General features: G+C 36.3%; 1 protein-coding gene across 2 annotated transcripts in view; it reads left to right on the top strand.

Annotated features, from left to right (window-relative positions):
- The window catches only part of FCHSD2 (FCH and double SH3 domains 2), a 359006-nt gene that overhangs the window by 52063 nt on the left and 289555 nt on the right, over nt 1–17388 (top strand). For both annotated transcript variants that reach the window (XM_036888620.2, XM_036888618.2), the window contains exon 3: nt 9845–9890. In XM_036888620.2, the coding sequence (XP_036744515.2) occupies nt 9845–9890 (46 nt within the window). The remainder of the gene's footprint in view (nt 1–9844; nt 9891–17388) is intronic.

Genomic DNA, 17388 nt, shown 5'->3' on the forward strand with positions numbered 1-17388 from the left:
GTTCGAAGAATTTGAAATTGACAATATAGTTTCTGACCATTCTTTCTGCAAACACTTATTGAACTTATACAGTGTTCAGTCACTGCACTATAACGTATAAATAGAAAGCATACTCGTTGCTCTCAGGGAACTCCATAGTCAATTCACAGACAATTAATAATACTTGAAACAGGTGCTATATTACAAGATGCTGGAGGACCTCAGAAGAAGGGTATCTAAATCACAAGTGAAATTCAGGGAGAATTCCCTGGGGAAGTAATGCTTAAACTAAATTTTGAAGGATTAGGAAGATTTAGGCCAAATAATGGGGGAAGGGAATTACAAGCAGAAAACGGACCACATTCGCTGGAGGGTGAAATTTAGCAGGGACCCAGTGTGTGAATGGGGAAGCTTACAGAGATGAAGCCACAATAACAGCCTCTTCTATCTTGTTAAACAAATTTAGATTTTTATTCTGGGAGTGATGAGGAGCCATTTTTGAAATGTTAGCAGGAGAGTGGCTTGATCATATTTGTTTTAGGGAAGTTACTTAGAACAAACAAATAATTGGAATAAAAGAAAAAGATTAAAAAACCAATTATTGAGAGATTTATTCCTACTCCTTCCTTTATGATGGGGAATTTATATTTTTTCCATATAAGTGTATGAGTTAATTTAAAATTTGGTGACTTTATATCTTTATATCTTTATTTTTTTTTTATAATTATAGAAATAATAGATGATTATTGGAAGAAACATAGAATCAGAGTAGAAAGAGTCCCATAACCCCCTTCCCTGAACAATAAAAATTTGGCACGTATTCTTTGAATGTCCTCCCCTCCATATGTATTTTCCAGGTATTGTGAGTGTATACAGGTATCAATATTGTATAGAGGTATATATCAATATGTTTTTAAGATACAGAGAAACCTTGCTTTACATTCTCTTCTGAAGCTTTTAAAAAATACAATTATCCCATTTATCATCAAATAATTTTTTGTGTAATGATTTGTTTAGGATCTGTTAGTCCTGCTTGTCTGTCTTACTGCTGTGTTGTAAGTACCTCTACAGTGCCTGGCCTGAGATAGCCAGTCAGTAAGTGTTTATTGCATGAATTGACAGTGTCTTTTCAGTATGTGCAGAGCTACCACATTCTTTCTAGTGGCCATATAAGATCTTCCAAATGAATGTAATATAATTTATTTTGAAAGGTTAGTTTGTTTTATTTAACTATTAGATTTAAAGAAATACACAGTAGGAATGTAAAATGGTATAGCCATTATGGAAAATAGTTTGATGGTTTTTCAAAAAGGTAAACATATAATTACCATATGACCTGAAAGTCCTTTTCCTAGGTATATACCTGAGAACTTAAAAAATATGTTGATGTCGAAACTTACAAATGTTATATAATGTTAGCATTAGTTATAATATAAAGATGTGCAACAACCCAAATGTCTATCAGTGGATGAATGGATAACAAACTGTAGTATATCTATGCAGTGGAATATTAGTCATAAAAAGGAATGAAGTATTGATAACATTCTTGGATAACAGCTTGAATGAATTTTCAAAACATGTTAAATGAAAGAAGCTAGACACAGAAGGTCACATATTTTATATGAAATGTCCAGAATAGGCAAATCTGTGGAGACAGAAAATTAGATTAGTTGCCAGGGTGTGGGTAAAATTGTAATATTTCCAAAATATCTCGTCAAGCTTTAGTACATCTGCATATAACAGGCACTCAAGGGTGGAGAGAAGTATGGCTTTAGTGCATTTGCATCATTCCTCAGGGGTGGAGAGAAGTTTATCTCCATTATCAATGGGTAATTACCTGGGCAAGGAAGGCTTATCTGTACCCAAGAGGTGAGGGGAGAGCCTGTTTTGCTTTTGCTGGAGCAGGAAAGAGAGAAGGGCCGGGACTGCAGTTTCTAAGCAATAAACGGATTTTAAACCTTATTTCTCCCTTTGACTGATTTCGGTTTTTAGAGGTATTTTGCCCTGGGATTTCCTCTCCCCAGACTTACACAGGGGTTAAGGGAGGCAGGGAATGGAGAGTGATTTTGGAGTGTTTATGGAGTGTTCTTCTGAAGTGATTAGAAAGTTTTGAAAGTAGGAAGAGGTGGTAGCTGCACACTGAATGTACTAAATGTTATTGAATTGATACAGTTTAAAATGGTTAATTATATCTCATATAAATTTCACCTCAATAAAAAAATGTAGATAAATACACGTTATAAAATGAAATAATGCAGTGAATAAAAGTGTTGCCTGGCATCTGCCTCTGGAGAGGTCTCTCCCTGTCCACTAGACAGTTCTTGACTCTGATAGAGAAAATCCTTGTACACTTCCTACAAGTGTACGTAAGGAAGGAGTTCATCAAAGTGGGAGTCGTATTAAATGGCAACAGCTGTGCAGGCAGCCGAGCTCAAGGAAGAGCAGAGGGAGGAAAGGAAAATTCACTGAACTCCTGCTCGGTGTAAGGCAAATAAATCCCTTGCCAACTCCTGAAGCCAGTGTCACTTGGCACCCAGTGTCCGCTTGAATTTTCATGGTATGGGCACTAAGCCCCTACCACCCCAGGATTTAGAGGAGCCATGGAGCACTGGATGGAGTGAGATTATGTTCTGAGAACTTCCCCAAGGCAAAGAAAGGAGATTTTCGGGCAGGCTACTAAAGAGCGTGATTGAACAGCTACAGTCTTGTCTGGGTCACCCAGGTGATGGGAATTTGCAAACCCAAATCAGGGATTTCAGTAGCCTTTCCCTTCTTGTCTGAAGTAGGACAGAGAGTGAAGACTTGTGCTTAAGTCTAGAAAATTGAATGAAATAGCAAAGTAATGAAGACCCTTAAAATTGGGAAAAGGGATCTCTTAGTCTCCCAAGAGGTTTGGAAGAGTGCAGAGACAAAACACAATTTCATCAGCAAGATGGCTTTAAGGCAGAGTATACACTTGAAGAACGGGGAGTGTGGACAGCCTTAGAGAGGAGGCACTCTTAAATGCTTAGGATTCATGTTCTTAAGGATTTCAAGAATGGGGTAAAGGGTCAAGTGAGTGTAGGCTTGACTGACGTGTGGTCACATGATTGTCTGTCTCTAGTGAGAGAGAATATATCATCATTCATAGTCAGCCCTCTAATATACGATAAGCTTAACACAAGGAATTTATTGATCCTGTTCTCCAAGGTAGTGGTTACCCTCAAGCAGTGGAGACGTATCATTTAGGACTGCTTGTCCTGCCCTAAGACAGGGTCAGATGTTGGCTACTTCCCATAAAATGTGTTGGCATTCTTTCTTCCTAACTCCCGGGTTTTTAAACTGGAATCTTATCCTTAAGATGGAGCCCCTCCTGTTCTTATTATACTATTTATATCTTGGTATTTTTAATCATAGGCAGAAAAATAAATCAGTGCTTGTCCCATGTCCCTGCTCTACCTCATAAGTCAAAAGATCTTCTACCACACTGCTAGTTCCTTTCTTCATATGGAGCCATTGTTAGGCCAGTTTCATGGTAAATATTTCAGGGAATTCCATCACAGTGATTCCTAAGGCAACCAGAGTAGGTATTTTTGCATAGAGCAGTTTTTCATTTGAGGGACTACAGATCTTCCTTGACTTATACTGGGGCTGCGTCCCAATAAACCCATCAGTAGTTGAAAATATCTTAAGTAAAATACATTCAGTACACCTAACCTACTGATCATTAGAGCTTAGCCTCGCCTACCTCAAGTGTACTCAGAATACTTATATTAGCCTGTAGTTGGGCAACATCATCTAACACAAATTCTATTTTATAATAAAATGTTGAATGTCTCATGTAATTTGTTGAGTACCATACTGAAAGCGAAAAACCACAGTTGTAGCAGGTAGAATGGTTGTAAGTGCGTTGGTTGTTTCCCTTGAGATCATGAGGCTGCCTGGGAGCTGCAGTTTGCTGCCCCTGCCCAGCCTCTCGAGAGAGTATTGTACTGTATATCCTAGGCCAGGAAAAGATCAAAATTCAAAGTACTGTTCCTATTGAATGCATTTTGCTTTTGTACCATTGTAAAGTCAAAAAATTGTAAGTCATACCATTGTAAACTGGGGACTGTCTATAGTGTAACTGGGAAGTACTGTAGCGATCATAATCCAGCACGTACAAGTAAACATTTTTATGTGAAAAGGTAATATATGGTATACATTATTCTGTAACTTTTCTGTTCACTTAACATTGCATCTTCCTATAAATTGTGCCAATATAATTTACTAAATAATCCAGCTTTTCCCTTTTGATCAAATGTCATCTTTTTCAAATTTTTATATGTATTTGGGTGTTTTTCTGACCTATGTTTCACTATTTCTCTGTTTACTCATGTTCCATTACCAAGCTGTTTTAATTACTGTTGCTTCTTTAAAAAAATTGAAGTGTAGTTGATGTAATATATATTAGTTTCAGGTGCATTGCTTAGTGATTTGATATATAACTAAATGCTCATCACAATAAGGGTGGTTACCATCTGTCACAATACAAAGTTATTATAATTTACAGACTATAGTCTCTGCTGTACCTTACATCCCCATGACTTATAATTACTGTCACTTTTAAAATTTTATTATCTGGCGAGAGTAGTTCTTTTTTAATGTTACTCTTTTTCAGAATGTTTCTAAGTATTTTTAAGTGTTCATTTTTCCATGTGAACTTGACAATCAATTCATCTAGGTAAAAGAAAAATACTTTTGTAATAATGGCCAACTTAGCTCCACTTCCCAACCCTTGGCATTAAGTAATCTACTTTTTGTCCCTATGGACTTGCCTGTTCTGGACATTTTTATAATAGAATCATAATATGTGGCCTGTTATGTCTTGACTTAACAGGGGACTGTCTATAGTGTAACTGGGAAGTACTGTAGTGTTATGTCTGGCTTCTTTCACTTAGCATAATGTTGAGCTAAAATTAATTTACAAATCATTCATTTACAGTTTTTTGTGTAGACACCATGTCTCTTAGCACATTCATCCATATCGTATTGTGTATCAGTACCTTGCTCTTATTTATGGTTGAATACTATTCCATCATATGACTATACAACATCTTTATCTGTTCATCAGTTGATGGACACTTGGGTTGTTTCCACTTTTTGGCTGTTATGAATAATGCTGCTATGAACATTCATTTACAGGTTTTTGTGTAGACATGTTTTCAGTTTTCTTTATACCAAGGAGTAGAACCAGTGGGTTATATGGTAAGTCTATGCTTAACCTTTTGAGGAACTGCCATACCATTTTCCAAAGTGCCTACATCATTTTATATTTTCACCAGCACCATATGACAGTTCTATTTTCTCTATATCCTTGCTAACACTTGCTCTTGTCTGTCCAATTATATAGCACCCATTAATATTTTTAAGGAGGTTTTGTGAGATACTAGTGTTGAATTTTAACAAATGATTTTTCATCTTACATGGAAATTATCAGAAGATTCTTTTTGCTCTTCTCTTGATACAGTGAATTATAATAAATAGATTTCTTAATACTCATGATGTTGATTTTGTATAGTTGTCACCTTGGATTTGCTTTCTTTCTTGAGAACAGGAAATTACTTAGTAGACATGTAATTGTTTAATAACAACTAAAAATTCTACTGAGAGTTTTAAAATTAATTGATATGCATGTTCAGAGTAAAAGAGTTCTGTTTTCTTGCAGACTTAACTTGAACATCCTTATTGCAAGATGAGTTACATCTGTGCTTAAAAGGGTACTAAATAAATAGCTTAAATATTTACTTTTATCTTTTATAAAATACTAAGAATACTATCTCCTTCAAAATATAGGTAAAATTTCAGGTTTTTTATAAGTTAAAGTATAAACTAGTTCATTTTAATTAGTCTCCTTTGCCTGGGTATTTATTGTGGGTAGGGAGAAAAATATTTGGTAGCACTAGTCATAATAATTTCTAAGTCCAATTTTAGTACAACAACATGGGTATAAAAAGGCATGTGTATATGTTTATGAGTGTGCATTTATTTAAAAATAAGGACTTTATTTTTTTTTAAATAATACATATTCTTACTAAAATATCAAAATATAGAAAGTAAAAGTAGAAGAAGACAGTGAAAGCCTGTAATCCCACTGCACAAAGAAAACTTACATTACTATTTTGTGGATATGTATCTACACACACAGACACATATATACCAAATATATATATATATGATACAATACATAAATGCGTACACAGTACATAGTTTATGTTTTCTCTTAAGGAGAGTAGACTAATTAAATTTTATTTTATTTTATTTTTCGATAATTATTTTTTATTGGAGGGTAGTTGACACACAGTATTACATTAGTTTCAGGTGTACAACACAGTGATTCAACATTTATATACATGATAATTCTAGGTATCACCATACCAAGTTGTTACAATATTTTGACTATATTCCTTATGCTATACATTACATCCTGGTTACTTATTTATTTTACAATTGGAAGTGTGTTTATATATATATATATATGTAAATTTTTTTTGTGTGTGTGTGTGAGGGCATCTCTCATATTTATTGATCAAATGGTTGTTAACAACAATAAAATTCTGTATAGGGGGGTCAATACTCAATGCACAATCATTAATCCACCCCAAGCCTAATTTTCGTCAGTCTCCAATCTTCTGATGCATAACGAACAAGTTCTTACATGGAGTACAAATTCTTACATAGTGAATAAGTTACATGGTGAACATTACAAGGGCAGTCATCACAGAAGCTTTCGGTTTTGTTCATGCATTATGAACTATAAACAGTTGAAATATGAATATTCATTTGATTTTTATACTTGATTTATATGTGGATACCACATTTCTCTATTATTATTTTTAATAAAATGCTGAAGTGGTAGGTAGATACGAGATAAAGGTAGAAAACAGAGTTTAGTGTTGTAAGAGAGCAAATGTAGATGATCAGGTGTGTGCCTGTAGACTATGTGTTAATCCGAGCTAGACAAGGGCAATAAAACATCCACGTATGCAGAAGATTTCTCTCAGAACAGGAGGGGGGAGGTTCTAAGCCTCACCTCTGCTGCTCCCCATTTTCTCACCAGATGGCCCCCTGCGACTGTGCCTGTCTTAGGTTGTTCCTCCCTTGAGGAATCTTACCCGTCTCTGGCTAACCAGTCATCTTCTGGGGCCATACAGGGAAATGTTAAGTTGGTAAGTGAGAGAGAAGCCTTATTGTGACTAATTACATTTTAAAGCACTGTTTAAATGTTTTATAATGCGCAGTATCCCATAAGGAAAAGGGTCTTGCTCAACTTTTTTTTCCCCATTTTTTTATTGGGGTAAAGTATACATACCATAAAATTTACTGTCTTAACCATTTTTAAGTACAGTTTAGTGGTATTAAGTACATTCATATTGTTCTACAACCATCACCACTGTCCATCTCCTGACCACTTCATTTTGCAACACTCAAACTGTATACCTTTAAATAATAATTCCCCTGGTCCTCTCCTCTAAGCCCCTGGCAACTGTCATTCTGCTTTCGGTCTGTATGATTTTGATTACTCTATGTACCTCATATGAATGTAAACATACAGTATTTGTCTTTTTGTGGCAGACTTAATTTCGCTCAACATAATGTCTTGAAAGTTTATCCGTATTAAGCACAATTTCCTTTCTTTTTAAGGCTAAATAATAATTATGCACTCAAAACAAATTGTTTTATTTCTTAGTTGTATTTCTTTTTTAAAAAATTTTTTATTAAGGTATTATTGATATATACTCTTATGAAGGTTTCACATGAAAAACAATGTGGTTACTACATTTACCCATATTATCTAGTCCCCACCCATACCCCAATGCAGTGACTGTCCATCAGTGTAGTAAGATGCCACAGATTGACTATTTGCCTTCTCTGTACTACACTGTTTTCCCCGTGATCCCCCATACCATGTGTACTAAACATAATATCCCTCAATCCCCTTCTCCCTCCTTCCCCATCTGCCCTCCCACACCCCTCCCCTTTGGTAACTACTAGTTCCTTTTTGGAGTCTCTGAGTCTGATGCTATTTGGTTCCTTCAGTTTTGCTTTGTTGTTATACTCCACAAATGAGGGAAATCATTTGGCACTTGTCTTTCTCTGCCTGGCTTATTTCACTGAGCATAATGTCCTCCAGCTCCAACCATGTTGTTGCAAATGGTAGGATTTGTTTCTTTCTTATGGCTGAATAGTATTCCATTGTGTGTATGTACCACATCTTTATCCATTCATCTACTGATGGACACTTACATTGCTTCCATATCTTGGCTATTGTAAAAAGTGCTGCGATAAACATAGGGGTTCATATGTCTTTTTGAATCTGAGAAGTTGTATTCTTTGGGTAAATTCCAAGGAGTGGGATTCCCAGGTAAAATGGTATTTCTATTTTTAGATTTTGAGGAACCTCCATACTGCTTTCCACAATGGTTGAACTAGCTTACGTTCCCACCAGCAGTGTAGGAGGGTTCCCCTTTCTCCGCATCCTCACCAGCATTTGTTGTTCTTAGTCTTTTCGATGCTGGCCATCCTTACTGGTGTGAGGTGATATCTCATTGTGGTTTTAGTTTGCATTTCCCTGATGATTAGTGATGTGGAACATCTTTTCATGTGTCTGTTGGCCATCTGAATTTCTTCTTTGGAGAACCATCTGTTCATATCCTCTGCCCATTTGTTAATCGGGTTATTTGCTTTTTGGGTGTTGAGGCATGCAAGTTCTTTATATATTTTGGGTGTTAACCCCTTGTCAGTTATATCATTTACAAATACATTCTCCCATACTGTAGGATGCCTTTTTGTTCTGTTGATGGTGTCTTTGCCGTACAAAAACTTTTTAGTTTGATGTAGTCCCATGAGTTCATTTTTGCTTTTGTTTCCCCTGCTCGAGGAGATGCATTCAGGAAGAAGTTGCTCATGCTTATATTCAGGATCTTAGCTGTATTTCTTATATAAGAAATGAATAGTCATGTTGGTAAATACAAATAATCATTAAAGTGAAAATTTTTGCTTATTGCCTGTTTTTCTATTCCAGCTCTTTTCTTTATATTTTTCACGTTTTACTATGATATCTCTGCTTTAAGTGCTTTTAAGAGCACAGATACCTGGCACCTAACAGAAAAGCCTTTAAATTCAGACTATTCAAGGTAAATTGTCAGTACCACCATATTTCATTGACTCTACCGTGCCTGTGGTTTGTAAGATACAGTGTTATTTCATATACTGTTAAGGTAGAAGAAAATACTTCCAATCATTATCAAAAGATGAATCCCAATATTGTAACTATTAAAATGTGGGAAGTGTTTATTATGGGGTCTATGAAATACAAGATTTATGGAAAGGGTTTGCCCATCATACCATAACATGTAGTAGCCTCATACTTTGTTAATCTTGTAAAAAAGAAGGAATAAAGGAAATGATCTATTTTTCATATTGAGAAGCAGATCAAAATTTGATTTTCACTTTGTTTTCTGTAGTTCCCTCTGCATTGATTGTTAAGCTCAGTAAACACTTTTAGTGCCTACTATGTAGTAGCCATTCTAATAACAATAGTTAACATTGTATAGATTTACTGTGTGCTAGACACTATTTTGAGTACCGTGGAGGAAACTGAGCACAGAGAACTGAAGTGATTTGACCAAGGTCATGCAGCTAGTAAGTGGTGGAGTCAGGATTTGAATGTAGATTGTCTGACTTACAGTCTGTGATGTCAGCAGTATTCCTAGGCACATAAGATGAATGAAATATTGTCCTTTCCCTCAACACAGCTTACCAGGCAGTATTTGAGTATGTGCTGATAAACTTACATGAAATTATTCATACAGTTTTGGTAATAAATTTTTATTTATGTTTTTAGGACATTCAGTCAGAAGAAGGCTGCTATTGAAAGAGAGTATGCACAGGTAAGCTTGGAAATGGAGAGCCCCATCCTAGGCATTCCTCTCCTTTGGTGTAAGCATAGATGTGGTTGTTGGAAAAAAGCTTTGGTATCCCTGCATCCTCCTTGTCTTATTACTGCTGTCTTACTTTGATCCCTCTTTTACTCCATTCAAATCTAAAGATGAGGAGCTAAGTTGCTCCTTAGTACAAAGAAAGTTGTGAGCCTTCTGGGAGAACATAATATCTACAATATTTGTAAAGTATTTATAATGTTTATAAAGTATTTACAAATATAAATAACAATGAATACATTTTATGAGTATATGTATTCATTCTCCCTTATATATCTCATTCTCTGCAGTCTTATGAAAGGTTAATTGTTATTTTTGTTCAATCAGGTGTTTATTTCTCATTAAGTCTCTGTTGATAGAGAATGGTATGCTTTCAGTAGATGGTATGGCATTATTTCTAGGGAAATCCAAGCACTTCCTTCTTTTGTTTGAATTAGAATCTTATTTGTTCCCAGATAGCTAAATGTGCCATGAAAAAATTAGTTGATATATCATCTTGTGGATGCGTTAAGAACTACACTTCCTTGTACAAAACTAGTTTAGCATAATTTGGAGATCTTGGCACTTGTAAGCAATACTTTCTTGTGAGCAGAATTCTGAAATTTGATCCTCCCACCAAAAAAATTATACAAGTGCTATTTGTAACAATTAAAAAATACAGGAGAGCATTAGAAGGAAAAATTAACAACCAGGAGTGCTGTACATGGTCGCCACTATTGTTGCTGCTACTCTTGTTATTCTTATAAATAATGAAATTGGGGCATGATTTTTTTGTATTGTTAGGTTTTGATTTTAGTTTTATTCAAACTTCATTGTAGTTAACCAGGCAGCCATCTGTCTTTATTTTATTCGATAGTCTTAAAACCTGTTCCTTGAAAGCTGTCTAGACTTATTCATTCAGCCATTAGTTATTGAGTGTATATGTGAAATAGGGTAGTTATTATACCCCTTATAGAAATGTTTTCATACAGTCCTTTTACAGATATGTTTTCATTGAGCTCAAAATGTATCATCTAGTTTTAAATTTTAATGCAGAGTGAAAACTCTTGTATGATACCTTCTTCTGCAACATGATTGAAACTTTTAATAATCAAATACATAGGGTTGACTCATAATTAAAAATATAAAATAGTATATTAAATTGTATGAAAAGTAGCAGTCTTCTGTCCTAATCCTGAGAGAAAAGATTAAATGCAGATGCCTATTTTGATTCTCCTGGTGATCATTACCATATCTTTAACTGATTCTTGATTTATCAAATCTAGACATTGCTTGGTTACTTCTTACAGTAAATGAGAAATTAGCTTCATAAGTCATTCCTTTCCCTGCTGCTCTTCTCAATATAATTTGGCACTATTTTAGTGCCTTTGTTGTTTATCTAATCCTGAACAATATACATAGTATTCTATCTCTTGTTCTGTTGAATACATACATACATACATACATACATACATATATATATATATATATATGTTTTATTATATATGTAGAGATAAATCTATTTTTGTGTATATATGAAATACACAGTATAGTGGAATAACATTTTACAGTGTAGCCAAATTTACTTTTGAAAAATTTCTTTAAATGCCTATCAAGTAGATAATATATTGTTTTGTTTACATAGTTCTATGTAATAATGTATGTAAACTGTATAAGGTATATAATAATATATGTTTTAAATTCTGTAGACTAATCATACTCAGAAATTAAAGTATTCCTGTGTCTCCCTGCCTGGAATAATTGAGCACATTTATGGAGAACCAGTTTGCTGATCCTTTTTGTTATTGTCATATTTGCCTTTTGGATGATTTTTCTCAGTTCTTACTCTTCAATGCTCTCACATTTTCTTTTTCAATTTATTTTTTGAGGATATAGACAAAGCTATCTTTGTATTCTTCTTTGACTGTCTAAAGTGTTTTTACTTCTTATCAGTAATAGAGAAACACCTAAAATAATTGACATGTTCTTTTTATGTATTTCACTGATTGTGTCAGGCTTCTGTCTGAAGACATAACCTCATTGGTGATAGGGTGTGGAGAGGAGAGCTGTACTATTTATTTATTTTTCTTTCATTCTCTTGGCTCAGTAAGAGTTGAAATTTTGGGGAATAAGTTTTAAAAATTGAAATATATATACAGTAAGGTGGACAAATCTTAGAGTATATTGTTCAATAACTTTATGAAGTAAATACAGTCATGTAACCACTACCCAGATTAAGATATGGAATATTACTAGGGCCCCAGAAGTAGCCATTCCTTATACCTTCCAGTGTTAACTAGTACACTGACTTTTGACACAGTAGTTGCCTTTGGATTTCTGACTTTTTGAACTTAAATGTATTATGTAGTTGGCACTCTATTGCATCTGATTTCTTTCATTCAGTGTTAAGTTTTTGAGATTCATACATCTTGTTGCATGTAGGAGTAGTTCATTCTTTTTTTAATTACTATATAATATCCCCTGAATATATCACAGTTATTTCCTTAATGAACAAAATTGGGTGGATTGTTTTCTTATTTTTTAAAACTTACTGTTATGAAAATTTTTCAAGCATATATTAAAATAGAAGGAATTAGAATAATGAATTTTTCTTAACCATCACTCAGCATCAGCTATTACCAATACATTACCAAATGTTTGTTTCATTTATAGTTCTCCACCTCCTATCCCTTGCTGGTTATTTATTAATTTTTTTTGTTTTTAATTTTTATGAAGGTATCATTGATACACAATCTTATGAAGGTTTCACATGAGCAACATTGTGGTTACCATATTCACCCATATTATCCAGTCCCCCCGACACCCCATTGCAGTCACTATCCATCAGCTTATTAAGATGCTATAGAGTCACTACATGTCTTCTCTGTGCTATACTACCTTCCCAGTGAACCACCTACATTATGTGTGCTAATCATTACACCCCTTAATCCCCTTCTCCCTCCCTCCCTCCCTGCCCCCCCCCCAGCCTTTTTCATATGGTAACTGCTAGTCCCTTCTTGGAGTCTGTGAGTCTGCTGCTGTTTCCTTCCTTCAGTTTTGCTTTGTTATTTTACTCCACAGATGAGTGAAATCATTTGGTACTTGTCTTTCTCTGCCTGGCTTATTTCATTGAGCATAATGCCCTTTAGCTCCATCAATATTGCAAATGGTAGGATTTGTTTTCTTCTTATGGCTGAATAATATTCCACTGTATATATGTACCACATCTTCTTTATCCATTCATCTACTTATGGACACTTAGGTTGCTTCCATATCTTGGCTATTGTAAATAGTGCTGCGTTGCCACCCAGGGGGTTAGGGTGCCTGAAGTTCCTCAGGATTCCCAACGTGCTGGGCTGAGTGTGCCGGGACAATTCTATCCAGCTGTTAAGCTCCTGTCCCTTTAAGACTTTCAAAAAGCACTTGCTTTTCTTTTGTCCCAGGGGAGCTGGCTGTGTGGACCTGCTCACAGATTTTACTTTTCCCTTCCTCTAATACCCAGTACACCATGCAATGTGTGTCTCTACTCCTGGTGCAGATTACTAGGGCTGGTTATTTAGAAATCCTGTGCTTCCACTCCCTCCCCACTCTGACTCCTTTCCTCCTGCTGGTGAGCTTGGGTGGGGAGAGTGCTCGGGTCCCGGCAGGTCGTGGCTCTGTATCTCACCCCCTTCATGAGATGCTGAGTTCTTGCAGATGTAGATATAACCTGGCTGTTGTACTGTATCTTCTGGTCTCTCTGTTAGACATAGTTGTATTTGTTGTATTTTCCAAAATATACATGGTTTTGGGAGGAGATTTCCGCTGCCCTACTCAACGCTGCCATCTTGGCTTCTCCTCCTGGGCCTCATTTGTTCTTTTTCTAGTTTCATTAATCATGAGATTAAAGTACTCATATGGGATTGTTCTTTCCCGAGGTAAGCCTGTATTGCAATATACTTCCCTCTTAGCAGTGCCTTCGCTGCATCCCACAGATTTTTGCAGTGTTGAGTTATTGTTGTCATTTGTCTTCATATATTGCTTGATCTCTGTTTTTATTTGGTCATTGATCCATTGGTTATTTACGAGCATGTTGTGAAGCCTCCATGTGTTTGTGGGCTTTTTTGTTTTCTTTACGTAATTTATTTCTAGGTTTAAACCTTTGCCGTCTGAGAAGCTGGTTGGTATAATTTTAATCTTTTTGAATTTACTGTAGCTCTTTTTGTGGCCTCGTATATGATCTGTTCTTGAAAATGTTCCATGTGCACTTGAGAAGAATGTGTTTCCTGCTGCTTTTGGGTGGAGAGTTATGTAGATGTTAGGTCAATCTGTTCTAATCTGTTGTTCAATGCTGCTGTCTCCTTACTTTTTTGTCTGATTGTCTCTCTTTTGGAGTGAGTGGAGTTCCTCATAGAATGAATGCATTGCATTCTATTTCCCCTTTTAATTCTGTTATTATTTGTTCCATATATTTGGGTCCTCCTGTGGTAGGTGCATAGATATTTATAATGGTTATATCCTCTTGTTGTATTGACTCCTTTATCATTATATAATGTCCTTCTTTATCTCTTGTGACTTTCTTTGTTTTCAAGTCTATTTTGTCTGATACTAGTACTGCAACATCTGCTTTTTTCTCCCTATTAGTTGCATGAAATATCTTTTTCCATCCCTTCACTTTTAGTCTGTGTATGTCTTTGGGTTTTAAGTGAGTGTCTTGTAGGCAGCATATAGTTGGGTCTTGTTTTTTAATCCATTTAGTGACTCTGTGTCTTTTGATTGGTGCATTCAGACCGTTTACATTTAGGGTGATTATCGATAGGTATGTACTTATTGCCGTTGCAGGCTTTAGATTCGTGGTTGCCAAAGGTTCAAGGGTAACTTCCTTACCATCTTAGAGTCTAACTTCACTCACTGAGTATGCTATTACAAACACAATCTAAATGTTCTTTTTTTTTTCTCCTCCTTTTTCTTCCTCCTCCAATTCTTTATATATTAGGTATCATATTCTGTACTCTTTGTCTATCCCTTGACTGACTTTAGGGGTAGTTGATTTAATTTTGCATTTGCTTAGTAAATAACTTCTACTTTGTTTAGTGTCATTTTATCACCTCTGGTTACAACTATTTAGCCTTAGGAACACTTCCATCTATAGCAGTCCCTCCAAAATACACTGTAGATATGGTTTGTGGGAGGTAAATTCGCTCAGCTTTTGCTTATCTGGAAATTGTTTAATCCCTCCTTCAAATTTAAATGATAATCTTGCCAGATAGAGTATTCTTGGTTCAAGGCCCTTTTGTACCATTGCATTAAATATATCATGCCACTCCCTTGTGGCCTGTAAGGTTTCTGCTGAGAAGTCTGATGATAGCCTGATGGGCTTTCCTTTGTATGTGATCTTTTTTCTCTTTCTGGCTGCTTTTAATAGTCTTTCCTTATCCTTGATCTTTGCCATTTTAATTATTATATATCTTGGTGTTTTCTTCCTTGGGTCCCTTGTTTTGGGAAATCTGTGGACCTCCATGGCCAGAGAGACTATCTCCTTCCCCAGATTGGGGAAGTTTTCAACAATAACCTCCTCAAAGATACTTTCTATCCTTTTTTCTGTCTCTTCTTCTGGTACCTCTATAGTACAAATATTGTATCATTTGGATTGGTCACACAGTTCTCTCAATATTCTTTCATTCCTAGAGATCCTTTTTTCTCTCTGTGCTTCAGCTTCTTTGTATTCCTCTTCTCTAATTTCTATTTCATTTATTGTTTTCTCCACCATATCTAATCTGGTTTTAAAACCTTCCATTGTATTCCGTAATGATTGGATTTCCAACTGGAATTCATTCCTGAGTTCTTGAATATTTTTCTGTTTCTCCATGAGCATGTTTATGATTTATTTTGAAATCTCTTTTAGGAAGATTGACAAGGTCTGTTTCACTTGATCCTTTTTCAGGTGTTTAAGGGATTTTTGTTTGAACCAGGTTCCTTTGATGTTTCATATTGTAGGTGGCACCCTCTAGTGCCCAGAAGCTCTACCCTCTTGAGCTGCTCAGCCCCTAGAGTGATGTTGGGTTTTGCAGGGGAGTAGTGCTGGTGCCTGGGGTAGGGAAAAAGCTGTTTCCTGCTTCCCAGCGGTTATGCCTGTCTCCACTGCCAGAACCAGTGGGCCAAACGAACACATAGGTGTAAGCCTCTATGCTTTGCGTTTGTAGTTGCTGTAGGCGGGGCTTCCCTCTGGGTGGCCTGATGCCAGGGCAGGGGCTGCTGGTTTGTGAGCCAGGTGCAGGCTGGCTGGGAGGAAGGCACAGCAGTCTGTGTATCCACCCAAGGGGATGGAGTGCCTGTACCTCCTGAAAGTTCCCAACCTACTGGGCAGAGTGAGCCTGGACAATTTGTCTACCTGTCCTTTCTCCTGAGCAGCACACTCTGTGTAATCCTTGCCCCTTTAGCAACCCTCTCTCTATTAGGAAGTCTCTCAGACTGCCCGCCTTTCTTTTGCCCCAGAATAGCCAGACGTGGATCCATTTTGCACAAGTGGCTAGAATCTCAGTCTCTCCAGGTATTCCGCCTGTATTAGCTTTCCAACGCCACTTATAACCAGCACACCATACAATGTAGGTTCGTGCTCCCATGGCACATCTCCAGGGTTTGGTGTTTAGCAGTCCCAGGCCTCCACTCCCTCCCTGCTCCATTTCTCTTCCTCCCACCAGTGAGCTGGGGTTGGGGAAGGAATTGGGTCCTGCTGGATAACGGCTTTGGTACGTTACCCTGTTCTGTGAGGTGTGTTCTTTCCTCCAGGTATATGCAGTCTGGCGCAGCCTTCTTTCCTGTTGCTCTGTCAGGATTAGTTGTGTTAATTGCATTTTCATATTATATGTGGTTTTAGGAGGAGGCATCTTGTCTCACCTCTCACGCTGCCATCTTTAATCCAATCTAACCACATTGTTTTTCATGTGAAACCTTCATAAGAGTGTATCTCAATAATACCTTAATAAAAAAAAAACTGAAATAGATATACCATATGACCAAGTAATGCCACTTCTAGGAATTTACCTGAAGAAAGCAAAATCTCTGATTTGAAAAGGTATACATACCCCTATATTTATTGCCTCATTATTTATAATAGCCAAGATATGGACGCAACCAAAGTGTCTACCAACAGATGGATGGATAAAGAAGAGGTGGTACATATATACACAGTGGAATATTATTCCGCCATAAAAAAATCCTGTTATTTGCAAAATGGGTGAACCTAGAGGGTATCTGCTAAGTAAGCTAGGCAGAGAAAGACAAATACCATATGATTTTACTTATTTGTGGAATCTAAAACAAACAAAATGAACAGAACAGCAGTAGACTCATAGACACTAAGAAGTGACTGGTGGTTACCATGGGGGGGAGGGTTTGGGATGGTGTGTGGGAATGTGAGGGAAATTAAAGGGGCACAAAAATTCTCAATCATACTATAAGTTGGTCACTGGGATGAAAGTGCAACATAGAG

Source organism: Manis pentadactyla, chromosome 9, assembly GCF_030020395.1.
Source record: "Manis pentadactyla isolate mManPen7 chromosome 9, mManPen7.hap1, whole genome shotgun sequence".
NCBI lineage: Eukaryota > Metazoa > Chordata > Mammalia > Pholidota > Manidae > Manis > Manis pentadactyla.